The following is a 20,216-nucleotide window of genomic DNA, read 5'->3' on the forward strand; positions in this document are numbered from 1 at the left end:
CTCATTTAAAACGTAGATGTAAGGGCTGAGGATTTAGCTCAGTGGCACCGTGCCTGTCTTGCAAGTGCAAGGTTCTGAGTTCAATCCCTGGTACAAAAAACAAACCTAAAAGCGTAGATGTGGATGGGGCAATGATAGACATCTCTCACTTTGGCCAGTCACTGAATATCAAAGCCCATAGGCAGTGATTCTTGGTGTGACACTCTTGCCACAAGAGGAATATGAGATATTTCAAGTGGTATCCACTTTTTTATTTTAAGAGTACTGAATTTGGGCAGGGAACATAGCTCGGCGGTGGCAGAGTCCTTGTTAGTATGCATGAGATGTTAGACCCTAGGTTCAATCCCTAGTACCACGGGGGGGGGGGGGGAGAGGTAGCATATTTATATGAATGTGCACTATGGAAATATATAAACAGATACAAAATCTATTAATGTTTGTTACACATATATGCTTGGGGGGATGCTCAATAAATAAAAATACCTTCGGTAAAGAATAGCATGGTGATCTGTGGATTGGGGGAAAAAAAACATTCTATGCAGATCCCTGAAGTTTGGAAAATATTATTCTGAAAATATCAACAATTCAGGAATAAAGGCTTAAACAAGGGACTTGTCTATAATGCAGACAACACTCCAGCCTCATTAATTATCAAAGAAATACTAAACAAAACTACAAGGAGATACAATTTTTCATCTTGCAGACTGGTAAATATTATGAAGTGTGCTCTCACTTTGGCAGCACACGTACTAAATTTAGAGAAGCACAGTATATTCACATGGTCCTGGGTGTGGATGACATGCAAATAATGACAAATCCCGTGATATTGTTGTATGAGTAATCAGGTTGGTGTTACTTTTTGGAAGAGGAAAAAGGAGAGGGAGAAGTGAGATCTCTGAGATGAAGATAAAAATTCTGTTGTCTTGAATACTAATTGGAAATTTCACTATTAACTCATGATATAATTTAAATGTATTCATTTTATAGCTTTGCCCAATGGGAAAAAAATGAATAGACTAACGACAAACCCAGGAGAAAGAACTATGTCTAATGCCCTGCTTGAGGTCTCCAAATAATATTTATCACTAAAAGGAACCAGGATCCTTTGGAGAAATGGCTGACCCATACCCAGCGTGGGCTTTCCCATCATCCACACCCAAAACTATGCTAAACCAATCTGTGGACTAATTTAGTTATCATACACTCTTAATCCATCTTCACACACCCTACATCCAGCCACCTCCAAAAATCCCCACCTATGAAGTCATGAGGCTTTGGGGGACATCTAGATATAAGCTATAATAAGCTATAACTGTTCAAGGACACTAATGAATGAACTCATTATATTTATTTATTTTTTTATTTATTTGGTACTGGGAATCTAACTCAGGACCTCACACATGTTAGGGAGACGCTGTGCTGCTGAGCTAGCTATGTCCCCGGCCCAACTTCTTTTTTGGAGTCCAGCTCTATGAATTTCATCATATGTAGTTTTTGTTTCATTTTGTTTGAGACAAGGTCTCACTATGTAGTTCAGGCTGGCCTCCAACTCACTGTGATCCTTCTGCCTCAGCCTCCTGAGTGCTGAGATTACAGGCCTGAGCCACCACACCTGGCTATTTATTTATTTTTGAGACAGGGTCTTGCTATGTAGGTCAGGCTAGCCTTGAACTCACTATGCAGCCCAGGCTGGCCTCCAACTTGTAGAAATCCTCCTGCTCTAGTTTCCTGAGCCCTGGGATTACAGGCTTGCACCACTATACCTGGCCTAACTCATTATTTTAAAAAATTGGAAAAAAGATAAGCATCTGGGTTGGAGGTGTAGCTCACTGGTAGAGCACTTGTCTAGCATGTGCAAGGCCCTGGGTTCAATTCCCAGAACTGCAAATACAAAAGAAAAGAAAAGAAGGAAAAAAAACCCAGATTTATAGACTGTAATCTATAATTTTAAACACATATAATCTATAATTTTAAATAGTGATTCAAGCAAGATGCTAATAAAGTTATGAGACAATTGAGGATTGTGAAGCCTTCTGATATTTGATAAAATTAAGGAATTAAGAGGCCAGGCATAGTGGTGCACACCTATAGTTCCAGCATTCAGGAGGCTGAGACAGGAGGATTACCGTGAGTTTGAGGCTGGCCTAGCCTACATAATGAAGAATTATTAATGTGCTGACCATGCTAATTATTTACTAAGTATTTAATAATTAATTTACTGTGGTGTCATCATGAGTTTGTGCTACGGTCTTAAAAATTTCTTTAGAGATATTTTATGTCTGGGTTTGCTTTAGAATATTACAGAGGAAGTAGAAAGGAGGATGGGTGTATGGATGAAGCAAGATTGGCCATGATGGGCACATAGGATTCCCTCTAGTTTTTTTTTTTGGTTTTTTGAGACAGGATCTTGCTGTGTAGTTGAGGCTGGCCTTGAATTCACTATGTAGCCCAGGCTTGCCTCAAACTTGCAGTGATCCTCGTGCCTCAGCCTCTTGAGTGTTGGGATTACAGGCATGCATCACCACACACATACAAGAAACGGTCTGTCTTATACACTGTTGATAGAAGTACAAATTGGTCCATATTTGAGGGAGCAATTTAGCAGTATCTGTCCAAATGTTACAGTTCATATACTTTGACCTAGGAATTCCACTTTTGGGAACACAGCCTGCAGAAAAGCTCACAAAGATGTTTCCTACCCATTGTTGGTGATGGAAGGGAAACTGCAAGCAACTTCAATGCCCATCAATAGGAGTTATTTAAATAATTCCTTTTTTTTTTTTTTTTTTGGTACTGAGGATTGAGCTCAGGACTTTGCACTTGTGAGGCAGGTGGTGGAACCACTGAGCTAAATCCCCAGCCCTAAAATTTCCTACTCTTGAAAAAAAAATGTTTGATTTATTTAGCCAGGGGGGATTTAGCGCAGTGTTTCCGCCACCTGCCTCGAAAGTGCAAAGTCCCGAGTTCCAGTACCAAAGAAAAAAAAAAAAAGTAGGAAATTTTATTGAGGGAGAGACAACCTGAAAGAAACAGGAGGGGACCTAGAAAGTGGATTACCCTAAATAAATCATTCTTAATGACAACAAGGGTAGGCAAACCTGCAATTTCTGTAAATAAGGGATATTAAATAAGTCATGTTACAGCTATACAATAAATGCCAGGAAGACATTAAAAAGAAAGAGAAGATCCACACCCATGGTATAATGAAAATAAATATTTGATCTCTGTCCTTAGTTCCTGGTACAGTGTTCCTAAAACCCTTGGAACTTACTGTCCATTATATGTTAGTGAGATGACTACAGGGCTGTAGGGCTGGGCTTGTTAGTTTCTTCATGGGGGGTAGGGGCCAGAAAAACCAACATGGAGATTAGAGTCTAGAACTTTAAGGGCTCTCAACCCCATCTCCCTTCATCTCCACCTCCAGAGACGAGAGGGCCTGGAGACTTTATATAATAACCAATGGCCAGTGATTTAATCAGTCATGCCTACATAATGAAATCTTCCTAAAAATCCCTAAATAAAGGGCTCTGAGACCTTCTACATTGGTGGACACATCCAGGAGAGTGAATTCCTACTCATAGGTACAGAAGCTGCTTCAAGGTCCTTATAACCCTTGTTCTGGGTACCTCGTCATTTATACTCTTTATACTAAACCATAAATATAGTATTTTTCTGGGTTCTATGAGTCCACTTAACGAATTGTCAAACCTAAGGAAGAAGACTAAAAACATAGCTTAGTGGTAGAGTGCTTGCCTACCATGTGCAGGGTTTAATCCCTAGTACTGAAGAAAAAAGTCCTGAGGAACAGGGCTGCATAAGCCCCAAATTTGCATTCCGCTGGGCAGAATTGTGGGTAGTATCCTGGAAAAAAAAATTTTTTTCAGCCGGCATCTGAAATGTATCAAAAGACAATGACATAGAAACACTTTTTTTAAAGTAGGATGATTAGAGGACTTATCACACCTAATTCAAGACCTACTATAAAACTTTAGTAATCAAGATGATGTGGAGTTGACAAGAGAATAGACTATACATCAGTGGGACAACGCAACAAAAGAGGCTCCAGAAATAGGCCTATACTTTTAAGGTCGATTGGTTTTTGACAAAGCTACCAAAGTAGTAAATTGGTAAGGAAAATAGTTTTTTTTACTACCTGGTATTGCAACAACTGGATATCTATATAGAAAAGAAAATATTTATCCCCACTTTACACCATACCCCCAAATTAATTGAAAGTAGATTATAGGCCCAAATGTAAGATCTAAGACTTTTTTTTTTCAGTGCTGGGGATGGAACACCAAGACTTGCACTGAGCTGCATCCTCAGCTCTTTGTTAGGGGTGGAAGGGGTAAATTTTTTAAATCTTAAGACAGGGTCTCACTAGGTTGCCCAGACTGACTTCGAACTTGTGATCTTGCCTCAGTCCCCTAAGTAGCTAGGGTTACAGGCATGTACCACCCTACCCAGCCTAAGCCCTAAAACTATGAAACTTCTAGAAGAAAATAGGAAAAAAAAATTGTGACAATGGGTTAGGCAAAGTTTTTGAAATAGAACACAAAACATTCAAACTATGAAAAGATTAAGCACATGTGCTCATTGCAATTTTTTAAAAGTCGTTATTCACAGATAAGAAGCAGGACATAGTGACTAATCCCCAACTAATCCCCAGCACTCTGGAAGCCTGAGGGAGGAGAATTGCAAGTTTGAGCTCAGCCTGGGTAATTTAGTGACTGAGCCAGACCCTGCCTCCAGATTGAAAATAAAAAGGGGTTGGGGATGTAGCTCAGTGTGAAGGCCCTGGGTTCAGTCCTCAGCACACACACACAGAAAGTTACAAATGAGGGTCCGGGGATTTCGCTCAGTGGTTCCACCACCTGGCCCACAAGCACAAGGACCCGAGTTCAATCCCCAGTACCAAAAAAACAACAACAAAAAGTTACTAATAAAAAAGTGAAAAGATGCCAGGCATGGGGGCACATGGTAGTCCCAGTGCTCAGGAGGCTGAAGCAAGAGGATTGCCATGAGTTCGAGGTCAGCCTGGGCTACATAATGAGTTCAAGGCCATCCTGAACTACATATAGCAAGAGCCAGTCTCTAAATAAATAAATAAATAAATAAATAAATAAGCCAAGACATGATGATGATGATGATGATGATGATGATGATGATGATGATGATGATTTTTTTGGTAATGTAGATCGAACTCAGGACCTTGCGCTTTCGAGGCAGGCACCGGAACCACTGAGCTAAATCCCGGGCCCCAAGATGAGATTATTTACAAAACAAATCTGACAAAGGGCATCTTAATATAAAGAACTATTAAAACTCCACTATAAAAAGACATTCAATAAAAGATGAACTAAAGATGTAAACAAAACATTTCACAAAAGAAGAGATACAAAGGTCAACAAGTACATTAAAAGATTTGTTAAACATCATTAATCAGGGCCGAGGATTTAGCTCAGTGGTTCTGGTGCCCGCCTTGAAAGTGCAAGGTCCCGAGTTCAATCCCTGGTACAAAAAAAACCCAAAACAAAACATCATTAATCATTAGGGAAAGACAAACTAAAGGCACAATAAAATAGCATTATATATCTACTAAAATGGCTAAAATGAAGTCTACTGAAACTAGGTCTTGACAAAGTATATGGAGTGATAAGACTCATACATTATTGATATCAATTGAAAATGGTACAGCTATTTTGGAAAACAGTATGGCCAGGCACAGTGGTGCACACCTGTAATCCCAGCACTCTAGAGGCTGAGGCAGGAGGATTGTCATGAGTTTGAGGCCAGTCTGGGCCACATAGTGAGTTCAAGACCAGCCTGAACTATATAGTGGGACCCTGCCTCAAAAAACATGGTATGGAGGGCCGGGGATTTAGCTCAGTGGTGCCGCTGCCTGTCTCACAAGTGCAAGGTCCCAAGTTCGATTCCCGGTACAAAAAAAAACAAAGGTGAGAAAAAACACTATGGTATGGAGGTATCTTATAAAGTTAAGCACACAATTGCTGTTGAATACAGCAGTTCTTTTACTTTTTTGGGGGGAAGAGGGAGAGATAGAATTGAAAATATGTTTGAAAGAAAACCAGAGATTACCCAAATGTTCATGATATCAGAAAATAGGTAAACGAATAAATATATCCATATGATGGACTGCTCCACAGCAATAAAAAGGAAAGAATTATGTAACTTCTGATGTCTCTCTTAATCTCATCAACAGCAATTAATTTATCTGCAAGAAGATGATAATACTTCATATATATATATATATATATATATATATATATATATATATTTTTTTTTTTTTTGGACCAGGGATCAAACTCAGGACCTTGTGCTTTCGAGGCAGATGGTGGAACCACTGAGCTAAATCCCTGGCCTGAAATAAAGTGTATTTAAATACCTATTCCTGACCCTAGGGAGAGGAAAACTGGAAAAAGAAATATAAATACAATTAGCAGGGCAGAGGATGTAGCTCAGTGGTCAAGTGCTTGTCTAGAACTTGTGTGGCTCTGGGTTCAAGTCGCAGTAACCCCCAAATCAAATAAATAAATACATACAGCAATGTAGATGAAAATCAAACACATTGTATTAAGTGTCAGTGGTCAGTTGAACCAACTACATTCATTCATATATGATTCTAGAAAAGACACACAGGGCATGGTGTCATACACCTATAATCACAGCACTTGGGGCACTGAGGCAGGGGATATTGAGTTTGAGGCCAGCCTGTGTTCCACAGCAAGTTCACGGCCAGCTTTTATGAGACTTCATAAAAAATGAAAATTTTAAAAAGCCTAGACAACAGAGACATGGCAGGGGGTATCACAATTGCCAACTTGATACTATACTACAAAGCTACTGTGATAAAAATAGCATGGTACTGGCAAAGAAACAGTCCCGAGGATCAGTGGAATAGATTAGAAGATGCAGAAACAATTCCAGACATACTCAGCCACCTCATCTTGGACAAAGGAGCCAACCACCCTCATTGGAGGAAAGATAGCCTATTTAATAAATGGAGTTGGAAAAACTGAATTTCAACCTGCCAAAGATTAAAACTAGACCCATATCTACCACCATGCACTAAACTAAGATCAAAGTGGATTAAAGATTTAAATATTAAAACAGAAACACTAAAGTTGCTGGAAGATAAGTTAGGTAGAACTCTTGAAGACATTGGCATAGGAAAAGACTTTATGAACAGAACCTCAGTAGCACAGGAACTAGCACAAACAATCAACAACTGGTATCTCATCTTATTAAAAAGCTTCTGCACTGCAAAAGAAACCACCAACAGAGCTAAGAGACAGCCTAGAATGTGGGAAAAAATTGTTAGCAGCTGTACCTCAGACAAAGGACTATTATCTAGAATATATAATGAACTGAAAAAAATCAGACCCCCTAAATTCAAAGACCCAATTCAAAAATGGGCATCTGAAATGAACAGACATTTCTCAAACAAAAAAGTAAAAGCAGCAAATAAACATTTGAAAAAATGTTCAACATCACTGGTCATTTGAGAGATGCAGATGAAAACAACACTGAAATTCCACCTCACCCCTGAAAGAATGTCTGCTATCAAGAAATCAACCAATAACAAATGCTGGTGGGGTTATGGGGAGAAAGGAACCCTTCTCCATTGCTCGTGGGAATGCAGAATGGTGCACCCACCGTGGCAAACAGTATGGAGATACCTCAAAGTACTAGGACTAAAGGTCCCATTTGACCCAGCTATTCCCCTACTGGGTATCTTCCCAAAAGAATTAAAAGAATCATACACCACAATGATATATAGACACCCATGTTTATAGTGGCACAGTTTGTAATAGCTAAAGCTTGGAAACAGCCCAAGTGCCCATCAGCTGGAAACTGGATAAAGAAGATGTGGGTTTTTTAATAAAATAGAGTACTACTCAGCCATAAAGCATGAGAAATTAGAGACATTTATAGCTAAATGGATGCATATTGAGGCCATACTCTTAAGTGAAATAAATAGGACACACATGTGTAAATACCGAATAGTTTCTCTGGTGTGAGAAACTGAAAGTGTAAATAAGGATTAAAATGATTAAAATGAATAACTGATAATTTGAAATAGGAAGAAAAGGCCCAAAGGGGTAGAGGAAGTGGGAGGGGAAGGGGAAAGGAAAGAAGGGAAAGGAAAAATTATGAGAAAAGGAAAAAATGGAAATACAGAGTTTGTAAACAGGGAAGGGTGGAGGGGGTGAAGGGAGCACAGGGAATGGGGAAAAAATAAGAACCAAGATACATCATGTACAGGTACAAGCACCCAATGATAAATGTGAACGTATTGTATACCTAAAATGTAACAATAGAAGAATTTAAGAAAACAAAAAAAGCCTAGAAAAGATAAAATTATATCAACAGAAATTCTAGAAAACTGTGGTTGCCCGGGGCTAGGAGTTGAGGTAAAGGATTAGCTACAAGAGGATAAGGGAGAAGGCCAGGTACCTTTGTTCTGTATCTTGATTACTGTAGAGATTACATAACTGCTTGCAATTAGCAAAATTAATCAAATTTATACACTTAAACAACTGAATTTTATTGTACTATGCCTCAATAAAGCTAGAAATAAATAAAATCTAGATATGGGGCCCCATTCCCAAGATTCTGAAAGAACTGATAATGGAGGAAGCCCAAGAGTAGTCTGACAAGCTCGCCCAGCTAATTCTCATCTGTGGCCAGGAGAACCTTTGCCTTAGAAAAGTAAAGCCTGTGAACAAGGTACTCAAAGGGAGGAGTTTGATTTCTGTGTTTACACCTTCAGCACTCAGATCCCAGCCCCACTCCTTCCAGGTAGCCTCCTTCTGACTACTCTCTGCTTTCATTCTCCTCCCCCACCCAGCCCTTTCCTTCTGAACTCAGATAACAATGAGGAAAGCAAGGCAGAAGGAAGTGTAAATGACTGAGAGTCAAATTGTGCATTTTTTAGATGCCTCCTTGTTAATGCAAAGGAATTCTTTTAAAGATAAGAGTTCTTAGCAGCATGGCCTTCAAAGGTATCTTCCCACTTTGCCCATTGGATAACAGTGGTTCTGTTTTGAGATGGTTTTGAGGTCCAAAGAGACTAGATGAGTAATAAACTTTCACTGACTTGTTCATTATTCATTCATTCCCTCAGCAGAAAGTACTAGGCACTGACTCTGCTCTGCACCTTGTTAGGTACTGGGGCAGTGAGAGGAATAAACAGTGCCAGCTGGCCAGGAGTATCTTATCCTTATAGTCCAGGGACGCTTAAGGAAGTGAACAGCCATGGAATTACAGAGTGATCAGTGCTGGTGTGACCAATGCTGGTGAAGCAGGAAATTGTGAGGACCCCAGACAGACCACTCTTAACACGAAGATAGGAGCAAAAAGCAGCTTTTAATGGTGGCAGCTCAGCAAGTGACTTTCGTCAGTCTCCAGAGCCCCGAGTAGAAGTTTGTTCTTCTTTATATTCTTCTTTTTACATCTACAAGGCTTACTTTCAATGGAGTTTTCCCTGGGACTATAGCAAGCAGGATTTACACAAGCAGAGCAGCAGGTGTGTATGTAGGGGGAGAGCAGAGTTCTGACAGGACTTTCTGAGTCTGTTACGCTCCTTTGGTGACAGATTACAGAAGTTGTCATGGCTACTCAGGTACGTTCTACAAAGAGCATTGTCACCTAGTTAATCCATAGCTGCCAAATAACACAGTTAATCCATAGTTGCCCAATTCCATATGAAGGGGTGGTTGCCTCTCTCACTGGGACTAACGTATGGCTGCTGTAGGCAGTCATGCCTAACTGGACCTGAGGAAGGGCATGTTTCAGACAGAAAGTAACAAGTGAGCTGGGATCTGACTGGTGTAAGTCTCCCCAGGGAGAGGAGGAAGCAGCAGTGTGAAACAAGTGTGAGAGAGCAAGGAAGGACTGGGAAAAATGGTGAAGTGTCATTGTGGCTACATCAGAGAGGGCCTGGGGACTTTGGAGAGTGTTTTTGGATGGTCAGTGGGGGGAAAAGCAGAAGCTGAGACAAAGACCTGGTACAAATATTTTATTTGAGATGTTGTCCCAGGAGGCAGGAGAAAGGGAGACAGGCAGACAAGAGAAAGTCCATAGAGAGTCCTTGTTGACTGGTTCTCATTTACCTGGTTCTCACTTCCTGTTGTGAGGAACTGGGGCTCATTTCTGTTGATCCCTGAGCAACAGGTATAAAATACGCATCAGAAATCATAAAGGGCCTCCAGTGGCTGGGGATTTAGCTCAGTGGCACTATGCACGCCTCGAACCACGCTTGCCTTGCAAGTGCAAGATCCTAAGTTTCATCCTCAATAACAAAAAACAAAAGGGCCTCCAAAGGTAGGAGCCTGGGGCACTTTGTGTGTGTGTGTGTGTGTGTGTGTGTGTGTGTGTGTGTGTGTGTGGTGCTGGGGATAAAACTCAGGGCCTCATGCATTCTAGGCAAACCCTCTACCACTGAGATATATCCTTCCTTTTTTATTTTTTATTTTTTATTTTTTGGTACAGGGATCAAACTGGGGACCTTGCACTTGCAAGGCAGGCGGTGGCACCACTGAGCTAAATCTCCGGCCCTATTCTTCCTTCCTTCCTTCCTTTCTTTTTTTTTTTTTTTGAGACAGGGTCTCACTATATAGCCCAGGCTGGCCTTGATCTCATGGAGATTCTTCTGCCTTAGGCCACCATACCTGGGTTTGTTTTTGTTTTTTTGAGATAGGGTCTCACTGTTAACCCAGGTTTGCCTTGAACTTACAACTCCCCTGCCCCAGCCTCCTAAGTAGCTGGGATAAGTATGTGCCTATATCTGCTAGCCATGGGATCCCCTTAGGGGAGGATTAACTTCCCCCTTGGAAGTTTCCATCTGAGCTGCTCTTGAGAGCTTGGTGACTTTGATAAAAGGCCCTTAAGGCAGAAAAATGGCAACTAGTGAGGTGTCAGCAGCTTGAGGTGAGACCCAGTGCCCATGGGAACTGTCCACTGAAGCTGCAGCAGATATCCAGATGGGCCAAGGGCAGACACCATGGGACACAAAAGGCACCTTCTGCAGAGGGTCACTCAGGTTGGGGACTGAATGGGTGCTGCAAGCAGAACAAATTCAGGAAATGGTGTTGGAAAAGTAGGCTGGGGTCAGGAGATCCACTGTGAAGAGAGAGATATGTCAGGCTACAAAGTTTAAGTTTAATTTGCCTGGCCCTGGCACCTCAGAGGTGCTCAACAAATATTTACTGAATGAATGAATGAATGAATGACAGATGCACATGGGCCACACCCAGCAAAGCTGCTGGCTTTTAGAATCCAGCAGACTCGCTGTGTGACCTCTAACCTCTTTGGCCTTCCATTTCTCTTTCTGAAGTGGCAACCTTCTTTATGCATTCTAGTGAGGAATTAGATGAGATCAAAGACATGTGACAACTAGAAATGTGGACTCCATAAATGTCAGCCACCCTGCTCTGTCCTCATGATAACCCGAAACCAAGTAATAAAGCTGAACTATCCACCAGCTGGAGACAATGAAGGCTGCTCCTGGGATCTGTTTACAGAAGATGTATGCTAGCAGTTCCAGCTATATTGGTCCTGCTGGGAAAAATTAGTGGTTTTGGTAACAACTTCCTTGGGCCAAAGGGGAATCATACCACTGCTTTAATTAAAGGACAGAGTTGAAATGACCCTCCCAGGGAACTTACACATTGAGAAATGGATGATCATAGTAACTTATAATTTTCTTTTTCTTTGTGCATTTAAATATACATACTGAAAGATCTTCCGATCAATAGGCTATAGACTAGAGCCATCCATCACTGCTGGGCTGCGTTTTCTCTCCCCTTCTGAAATCTCAACAGAGGCCATGATGCCTGCAGACTACATTTGATGGACACACTGGCTGGTTATAGGCACTGGGGGCTCCTCAGTCCTTCCTGGTAGAGGAGGTTATGGTGGCCTCTGGGGCTTCAAAGTATGGAGCCAAGGAGGGAGAGAAAGCAGACTGGGGAACTAGGTGAAGGACTGAGAAATCACTCAAACTGGGGAATACTCAATTAATGTCATTTTAAAATTTATTTTGGATTGCTTCTCGGCCTTTTGGCTAAGATCAAGTGTAGTAAAATTTATTTTGGGATTTTTGTTCTTTTTTTTTTTTTTTTGAGACGGGGTCTTGCTATGTAGTTCAGACTGGCCTTGAACTCACTATGTAGTTTAGGCTGGCCTCAAACTCCTGGTGATCCTCATGCCTCAGCCTCCTGGGTGCTGGGACTACAAGCATGTGCTACCACGCCCTACTTCAGTTAGTGTATTTTAAAACATATCTATTTCCCTACAGCAGTCTGGCATAAAGACAAACACTGTGATGATTCATCCAGTGGAACACTAAGTTATAAAAAAACAAGAAAAAGAAAATGAAGAAGGGATAGTAGTAAAATGAGTAATTATAGACAGGCAAGATAGGAATTCCAGAGTCAAAAAGCCTCTGGGGGAAGTACATCTGCCCTAGTTCTGAATGTATAGCAGGATTGGCAAGGTGGGGGATGCATTCATCTTTTTGTTCATTCATTCATACCTTCATTCACTTTTTCCTTCAACAGTTTTCAATCATCTCTATGACACTCTTTCCAAGAAGCAGCATAGAGTGGAAAGACATAATCCCTGTCCTTGCACGGTTCTTAGAGGAAACAAAAGGTGTCACTAATAACTATAATAAAGTGGAAGGAAGGCAAACAATGAAAGACAAGCAAGGATACAAACAAGAGGTGATACAAACAAGAAGGGGAGGAGCCGGAAAAGTCATCTCACCAGCGGAGGTCCCCAGGCTGCATGGAGCTTTGTATGTGTGCAGGGGGAAAACAGGAGTTCCAAGACGAAAAGGCACACAGAAAACAAGCTAGGAGCTGGGCATGGTGGTGCATGCTTGTAATCCCAGGACTCTGGAGGCTGAGACAGGAGAATCATTTGGAGTTCCACAGACCAGCCTGGCCTCCATAATGAAATCAAGGCCACCCTGAACTGCAAAGTGAGACCCTGTTTCAAATAACTAAAAAAAAAAAAAAAAAAAAAAAGCTAGGTCCTTGGAGACAGCATTAAGTTAATAAGGCCGAAATATAGGAGGAAGGCAAATAGCTGGATAGAGACCAGACCAGCTAGGGCTCCTGTGTCACGCAAGGAAGTCTGTAAGAGTTTTGAGCCAAAGAATTGGCAATAGTTCAGAAGAAATGTCTTTCTTTTATCCTGGCGTGAATTGAAGGTGACTGCAAAGTGTAGAGGATGGTTTGTGTCAATGGCTCAGATGACAGGTGAGTGGCAGGTCTCTGGAGTTTAGCTCCAGTCCCCAAAGGGCAAAGGGAAGAGAGAAATTCCAGCTACCAAATCACTTCCCCTCTTAAGAGTGTCAATTTCCTCATCTTTGAAGAAACTCTCTCCCAGCAAGCAGGAGACAATTCATCAGGGGCCCTTGGCAGGCAGGCGGTGACCTCAGGCAGCACCTTGGCAAGGAGGAAAGGAAGGAAAAGAGCAGCGCAGTCAGGTGAAGGGGCGGACGAAGCTGGAGACCCAGCCAGCCTCCCACGCACCTCTTCCCAGCTCCCAGTTTCCCTTCCTCCCTAGGGGAAGCTATAAAATGAGGTGGAGTGAAGGGTGCTCTGCTAGGTCTAGGCCCCTGCACTCACGCACGGTTTAATTCAGTGTCACGGGAATGGCCTCAGCTTTTAAGTCACCTGAGCTCCCCAGAGCCACATGGAAGCGGCACCCTTGCCTACTTCTCAAAAAAACTCTAGTGAGCAGAGGAGAGAACGTTTAGAGGAACTGAGAAACCAAAGTTTTATCCCCAGCTTTGGATGAAACTGCTGTCTCTTGATAAATTCCTGCGCAGGGCAACGCTGCAGATCCGCAGCCTGCGGAACTTCGACACCTGCCCTCGCCGCCGCGCCTCACGCCTTTCTCGCACCGTTTCCTCGTCGCTTCTGGACACCTGCCCTGATTGGGCAGGCGAGGCTGCGGGGAGACGGGCGGCGGGAGACTGGCTCGCGGCCCAGGGCGCCCCCGCGTGCTCGCTGGCTCGCTCGCTCACCCTGACTCCCCCCGGCCGCGCGGCCCCGCGCTTGGGTGCAGTGAGGGGGCGCGGACCGCGCGCCCCGGCGGGAGCTGCGCAGTAACCCGGGCAGGGAAGACGCGAACTGGCCCTTCTGCTGCAGGCGCCGGATATCGCCGGCGCCTCTGAGGGGCAGGACCGCGGGCCCTCCACTCGGTGACCCTCGCCAGACCCCCTGCACAGCTCCCCCAGCGCGCTCGCGGGCCCTGGCCAGGCCCCACCGAGGCTCCGCCCCCGCCGCGGCTCGCAGGAGCCAGAGCCCGCGGGGCGCCCGGCCCCGCTGCTGGGCTGCAGACCTCGGGCTCCGAGCCCGCCTCCGCCGCGGGCGGCTGGTTGCTTACGTCAGGGAGGCGAAACCCATAAGAAAAAAGAAAAAAGCACCAAGGCGGAAGGGAAAAAACTTTATTTTTTACCCTCTTTTTCTCATCGGCGCTGAAGCGACGGACTGGTGACTGCGCCGGCGCAGGCTTCCCGGAGCGGGCCCGGCAACACCACTCGGCGGCGGCGCGGAGAAGCCCGGCCCGGGGTAGCCCGACTGGACGCCCAGCATGTGGGACCCAGAGGAGTTCGAGCGCCACTGGCAGGCCGAGTTCCCCGGAGAGCAGGCTCCAGTCATGAGGCTGGAGTCGGTGCTGGACATGGAGCGCGAGCTGGAGCGCTGCAAACTTAACCTAAAGCGGCTGCAACAAGTGTTGGCCGAAGAGAAGTTCAAAGTCTCGTACCTGGAGACCGCCCTGGCCGGAGAGAAGCTGGACCAAGGCCGCGGGCGCGCGGAGGGCGGAGACGGCGGCAGCGGGGGACCCTCGGAGGAGGATCCTGTCCCCGCCGGCCAGAAGGAGGGCTCAGCGGGCGGCAGCGGAGACGGCCCGGATCCCGAGCGCCCCGACCGGGAGGTGGCGGGGAAGGCCGAGCAGAACCCCTACTTGTGCCTGGACCTTCCCCCTGGGCCCCGAGTGGCGGAGGGAGGGGGCGCGGTGCTCAGCTTGACGGCCGTCATCCACCAGCAGCTGCTGCAACCTCGCCTCCTCTTCAGGCCCGGGGAGGACTGCGCGACCCCCAGCCGCGAGGGCCCTGTTTCCCACGCGCCGGGAAAAGAGCGATCCTTGGGGACCCGGGAGGGCCGGGGCTCGGAAGAGGGCGAGCCAAATGCCTCCGGTGCGGACGATGGGGGCGACAGCAGTGACCACGACTTCGAGATGGTGGATTTGAACGAGAAATTCGTCCTTAACCACTTGGTGGTGGCCCCCTATCGGTTTGGGGCCCGTGATGAGGCGGAGAAGCCGGCGCGGGCATCCAGCCCCCACCGCTGGATGCATCTGATACCCGGGTGCCGGCGGCAGCGGCACCCGAGCCGAGACCTAGAGCTGGAGGTGGAGACCAAGGAAGGTCGGGCCTCCCTCCTGCCTGAGGATGAGCCCCCCAGGCGCGGGGCCCGCGAGCACTTTCCCTATTGGGGGCGCAAGAGGTTCCTGCGTGTGCCAGAGCGGGACTCGCCCAGTCACAGCTCTCCAGAGAGAGGCAGCGACTGCAGCCGCAACAGTTCAGACCACGAGGACGGCTCCTCTGCAGGTAGGCGCATCTGTCCCTCTAGATCCCCGCCCCACGCATCCTTCCGGGTGCTAGCACCCCTTCCGGGCAGACCTTGGTGGTCCTGTTTAACCTCAAGCACCTGGGAAGAAGGGAGATGAGCTCTGCCTCTACTTTAAAGCCACTTGTGGAACTTTAAAAAGAGAGTAAGATTGAATCTTGGGCTTGGGCAAGCCCTTGACAATAAGCATGATCGCGATGAGGGGGTGATGGAATGGGGTGCCTGGCCAGACCGAGGGAGAAACCTCTTACGTCCAGCCTCAGCCTTTCTGCTCTGACTATTGCAACTCACATCCCACCCCCACCCTCAGCGCTTCCTCGGGTTTGTCAGATTTCTTTGTACCGCCCTGATGGCCTCTTGTGCATTAAACTCCAGTGACTCTCCTTTTCCCCCAGATTCCTTGGCACAGAAGACTAAATCTTCCATTTTCTTTTCTAAACTTACCTTGACCCCAGAGGGACCCCCTTTTGCAATTTGATAGCCCAGGGGTGGTGCTGGATTCTAATTTGCATCAAGCTGCCCTCTGTGCTAGAGTGTCCTTGGGGAGGGGAGACCGCTCACAGAAAAATCACTCCCAGGGGAAAATGCAGAACACTGGGCACCACCCTGCATCTGGTGCTGGAACCAGACTTGCTGAGGAAAGGGTACATGATGCTCACTACGTCTCCTTGGCTCACTCTTCTTTCCTAGAAGACCACTCTGGGTCTGTGAGCTTCCAAGGAGCCTGGAAGCCTGAGAGAAAGGGAAAGGCTTAGGATCACAGTTTTCAGCTGGCCTGGTGCCCTGAAGTCCTGTCTAGTCTAGCACCTTCACTCGATAAAGGAGGACACTGAAGTCCAGAAAGATTAAATGCTTGTCCAGGTGAGCTGAGGCTTCTTTCATCTGTTTGCCTCCATATCTTCCCTCTTTGCTGAGGACAGGGCCTGGTCCTAGCATCTTTGAATCCCCTTATGGTGGTCAGCACACAGTGGTCAAGAAATCTTTGTTGAAAAACATGATTATATGAATCGAAGGGCTGCCCAGCTCTTCATAAGTCAGGGAGTAGAAGTGGGGTAAGGAGGAAAGGTCAGATGGGGGTGTGGGGTGGCATGTGACTGCCCTTTGCTACATCTGGCCAGTCTTGGGGGTCCCCTCAGCCACATGGAAACCATCCATTGGCAGTTGATGCAGCCAGGAGCTTAAGATGCCTTGCTGCTCAGTAAAAGAGAAAAAGAAAAAAAGAAAGAAGAAAATACCGATGCTGGGATTGTTCCAAAATCTCCATTATTAGATCTTATTTGAGTTTGCATTTGAATAAAAAAACTGTCTACTCTGCTAAAAGCACATTTGGAAGGTCCATTGAGTCATCTGTTTTGATCAATTACACTTATTCATTAGCAGAGATTGGCTGCTTTTCCCATAGGTAATGCTTTTGCCACCCATGCTAGTAACATTTATTATTTTCCCCCTTAACTTAAAGCAAGAGTCTGAAGATTTCACTCTGGTGCCAAGTTTCAAATGCCTTCAATGGAGGCTACCCAAGTGGCTCCAGCTGCTTCAGAGTTGGCTCCAGTCCCCTGTCCCCCACATTAGTCACTCTGTCAGGTGTGCCTAGTGTACTGCATTTTCCCCTGGGAATGATTTTTAATTCCTGGAGTCGTCTCCTCTCCCCAAGGTCATTCTAGCACATAGGGCATTTTGATGCACATTAGAATCCAGCACCACCCTTGGGCTATCAAATTGCAAAAGGTGCCCCTTCTGGGGAGACCAATAATACACAGGTTCTCCTTCCTCTGGACTGAAGACTACAGCCAGGTTACACATGTGGCACTCGTGGCTTTGACTAGTGGTGCCAGGGCTGTATTTCAGGCTCCATTCCGGACCCTCTCCGCAGGGTAAGCTTGTGTAGGGAACTCCTGCACAGCTGCATGTGGAGCCCCTGGTGTCTTCAAAACCTCTCAGTGAGCAAGTAGATGCTGGTGCACATGCACATACAAACATATGTGCACATACATGTATATGCATATTGACCCGCACATGCATGTGCACAGAACTCGCATACGGTAGGACACAGAGCCTTCAAACACAGGGAGGCATTAGTGTGAACCAATTAAGGATGGAGGTGTTCACACTGCAGGTGATAACCCAGTGGAATTAGTGTAGCAGTCCCTGAAAGCATCCTGAGGTCTTCCTTGGCTACCCTTGGCCTTCCCAGCTTAATTTTCTCCATAGCACTCATCAGATTACCACCTCAGATGCTACAGTTTTGCATATGGATCTGATTCACTTTCTTTCTTTGGAGAAATGTGAGCTTCAGGAGAGCAGAGATTTTTGTCTCTTCCATTTACTGATGTACCCAAAGTTTGGGATGTTGTCTAGCATATATAGTATTATGTGTTCCAAAGTATTTGTTGAGTGATATTTCTTTTTTTTTGAGACAGGTTTTTTTTTGGTTTGTTTGTTTCTGTTTTTGTTTTGGTGGTGGTTTTTTTGAGACAGGGTCTCGCCATGTAGTCCAGCCTGGCCTTAAACTCACTATATTGCCCAGGCTGGCCTGAAACTCATGGAAATCCTCCTGTCTCAGCCTCCTGAGTGCTGGGATTACAGGTGTGTACCACTGTGGCTATCATTGAGACAGGTTCTTGCTATGTAGTCCAAGCTGGCTTTGAACTCACTATATAGCCCAGGCTGGGCTCAAACTTGAAGCTGTTCTGCCTCAGCCTCCTGAGTGCTGGGATTACAGGTGTGTGCCACCATGCTGGCTGAGTGATGTATGTTTTTAATGCGATGGAATAGAATAGAAAATCAGGCCTGGGGATGTAGCTCAGTGATAGAGACCATACTTAGTGAGTGTGAGCCCCGGGTTTTTGCGTTCTTTTTTCCTTTTTTCTTTTCTTTTTTTTTTGGTATCAGGGATCAAACTCAGGTCCTTGCACTTGCAAGGCAGGCGACAGAACCACTGAGCTAAATCCCCGGTCCTATCTCTGGGTTTAATACTTAGCATCAAAACAAAAGAAAAGTAGCTGGGTATAGTGGCACACCACTTATCCTAGCTACTTGGGAGGCTGAGGCAGGAGGATTGTATTTTTTTTTTTTTTGGTAACGGGGATCGAACTTGGAACCTTGCTTGCGATGCTGGTGGCAGAACCACTGAGCTAAATCCTCCCTGGCCCAGGAGGATTGCAAATTTGAGAGGCCAGCCTGTGTAACTTAGCAAGACTCCCTCAAAAATAAAAAAGGCTGGAAATATAGCTCAGTGGTAGAGTACCATTGGGTTTAATCTCTCGTACTGGGAAAACAACATCATCAGAGTGCATTGGGCATGCTAAGGTGAGTATTACTCTGTTTTAAAATTTTGTTGCTGGGTATGGGTGGTACATACTTGTAATCCCAGGACTCAAGAGGCTTAGGCAGGAGTATTGCCACTAGGTTGAAGCCAGCCTGGGCTACACAGTGAATTCACAGCCCTCCTGAACTACATAGCAAGACACTATCTTTTAAAACAAACAAACAGGGCCAGGGATTTAGCTCAGTGGTTTCGCTGCCTGCTGCACAAGTGCAAGGACCCGAGTTTGATCCCTGGTACCAAAAAAAACCCCCAAAAAACAAATAAAATAAAAATAAATTTGCTTGAGGGCCAGGGATTTAGCTCAGTGGTTCCAGCGCCTGCCTTGGAAGCGCAAAGTCCCGAGTTCAATCCCCAATACCAAAAACCAAAACAAAACAAAACAAAAACTAATAAATTTGCTTGAATTATATATGCGAGAATATATACTGAGTGCTGATGGAAAATGTATTTCTTGCTGTGAACTGAACAGAAAGGTTTGAAAACATTAAGACCATGGTTTTTGAATCTTACTTCTTGTGTGGCTCTGGGAGAAGTTATTTGAATTTTCTGTGTCTCATTTTCCTCTCTGTAAAATGGAGCTAATAACCACTACCTATACCATACTGGGGTTTTTTTGTTGTTGTTGTTTTGGTTTTGGGTTTTTTCTTTTTTTTTTTTTGGTACCAGGGATTGAACTCAGGACCTTGCACTTGTGAGGCAGGCACCAGAACCACTGAGCTAAATCCCCTGCCCTAGGTTTTGGTTTTTTGAGACTGGGTCTTCCTTTGTAGTTCTGCTGGCCCTGAACTCACTATATAGCCCAGATGGGCCTCAAACTGAAGGCAATCTTCCTGCCTCTGCCTCCCAAGTGCTGGAATTACATGGTGTACCACCATGTCTGTCATTGTTTGTTTTTTTGAGACAGAGTCTTGTTATGAAATTCAGGTTGGCCTTGAACTCAGTATGTTGCCTAGGATGGCCTCAGATTCACAGCCATCCTTCTGCCTCAGCCACCCAAGTGCTGGGATTACAGGAGTGTGTCACCATGGCAGGATGTGTTGTTCAGTGGGAATAAGTGGGATATTATCTCTTAACAGGCCTTGAACAGGTGCTGGCACATAGTAAGAACCCAGGAGTGCTAACTAACCAGTGCTACAGGTTGTTTTTCTTTGAGTTGACTGTCCAAAGCTTTCTACTCTTAGATCATTCTTGGTCACAAATGGTTTAGTCATCTCTAA

General features: G+C 45.1%; 1 protein-coding gene, 1 long non-coding RNA gene and 1 pseudogene across 3 annotated transcripts in view; all 3 read left to right on the plus strand.

The window, feature by feature from the left end:
- The first annotated feature begins 9,486 nt into the window (after positions 1 to 9,486).
- Positions 9,487 to 11,517, plus strand: LOC110344408 (uncharacterized). Of its 2 annotated transcripts, none has more exons than XR_002386986.2 (3): positions 9,487 to 9,854; positions 10,198 to 10,347; positions 11,360 to 11,517. It is a non-coding gene; the product is annotated as an uncharacterized LOC110344408 (long non-coding RNA). The 2 variants fall into 2 exon arrangements; XR_002386987.2 differs by having other exon boundaries at positions 9,490 to 9,854; positions 11,385 to 11,517.
- A 551-nt stretch (positions 11,518 to 12,068) lies between these two features.
- On the plus strand, positions 12,069 to 12,272 carry LOC147823843 (U2 spliceosomal RNA; annotated as a pseudogene).
- Positions 12,273 to 14,354: 2,082 nt separating this feature from the next.
- Abr (ABR activator of RhoGEF and GTPase) overlaps positions 14,355 to 20,216 on the plus strand; it is a 198,377-nt gene continuing 192,515 nt past the window's right edge. Inside the window, exon 1 of the mRNA XM_004857092.4 lies at positions 14,355 to 15,652. Coding sequence (XP_004857149.1) covers positions 14,632 to 15,652 — 1,021 coding nt within the window. The 5' untranslated portion in view covers positions 14,355 to 14,631. The remainder of the gene's footprint in view (positions 15,653 to 20,216) is intronic.

The sequence above is a fragment of the Heterocephalus glaber genome, unplaced genomic scaffold, assembly GCF_053883595.1.
Source record: "Heterocephalus glaber isolate CG9 unplaced genomic scaffold, H.glaber_assembly_v1.0 deba00001564, whole genome shotgun sequence".
Taxonomy (NCBI): Eukaryota; Metazoa; Chordata; class Mammalia; order Rodentia; family Bathyergidae; genus Heterocephalus; species Heterocephalus glaber.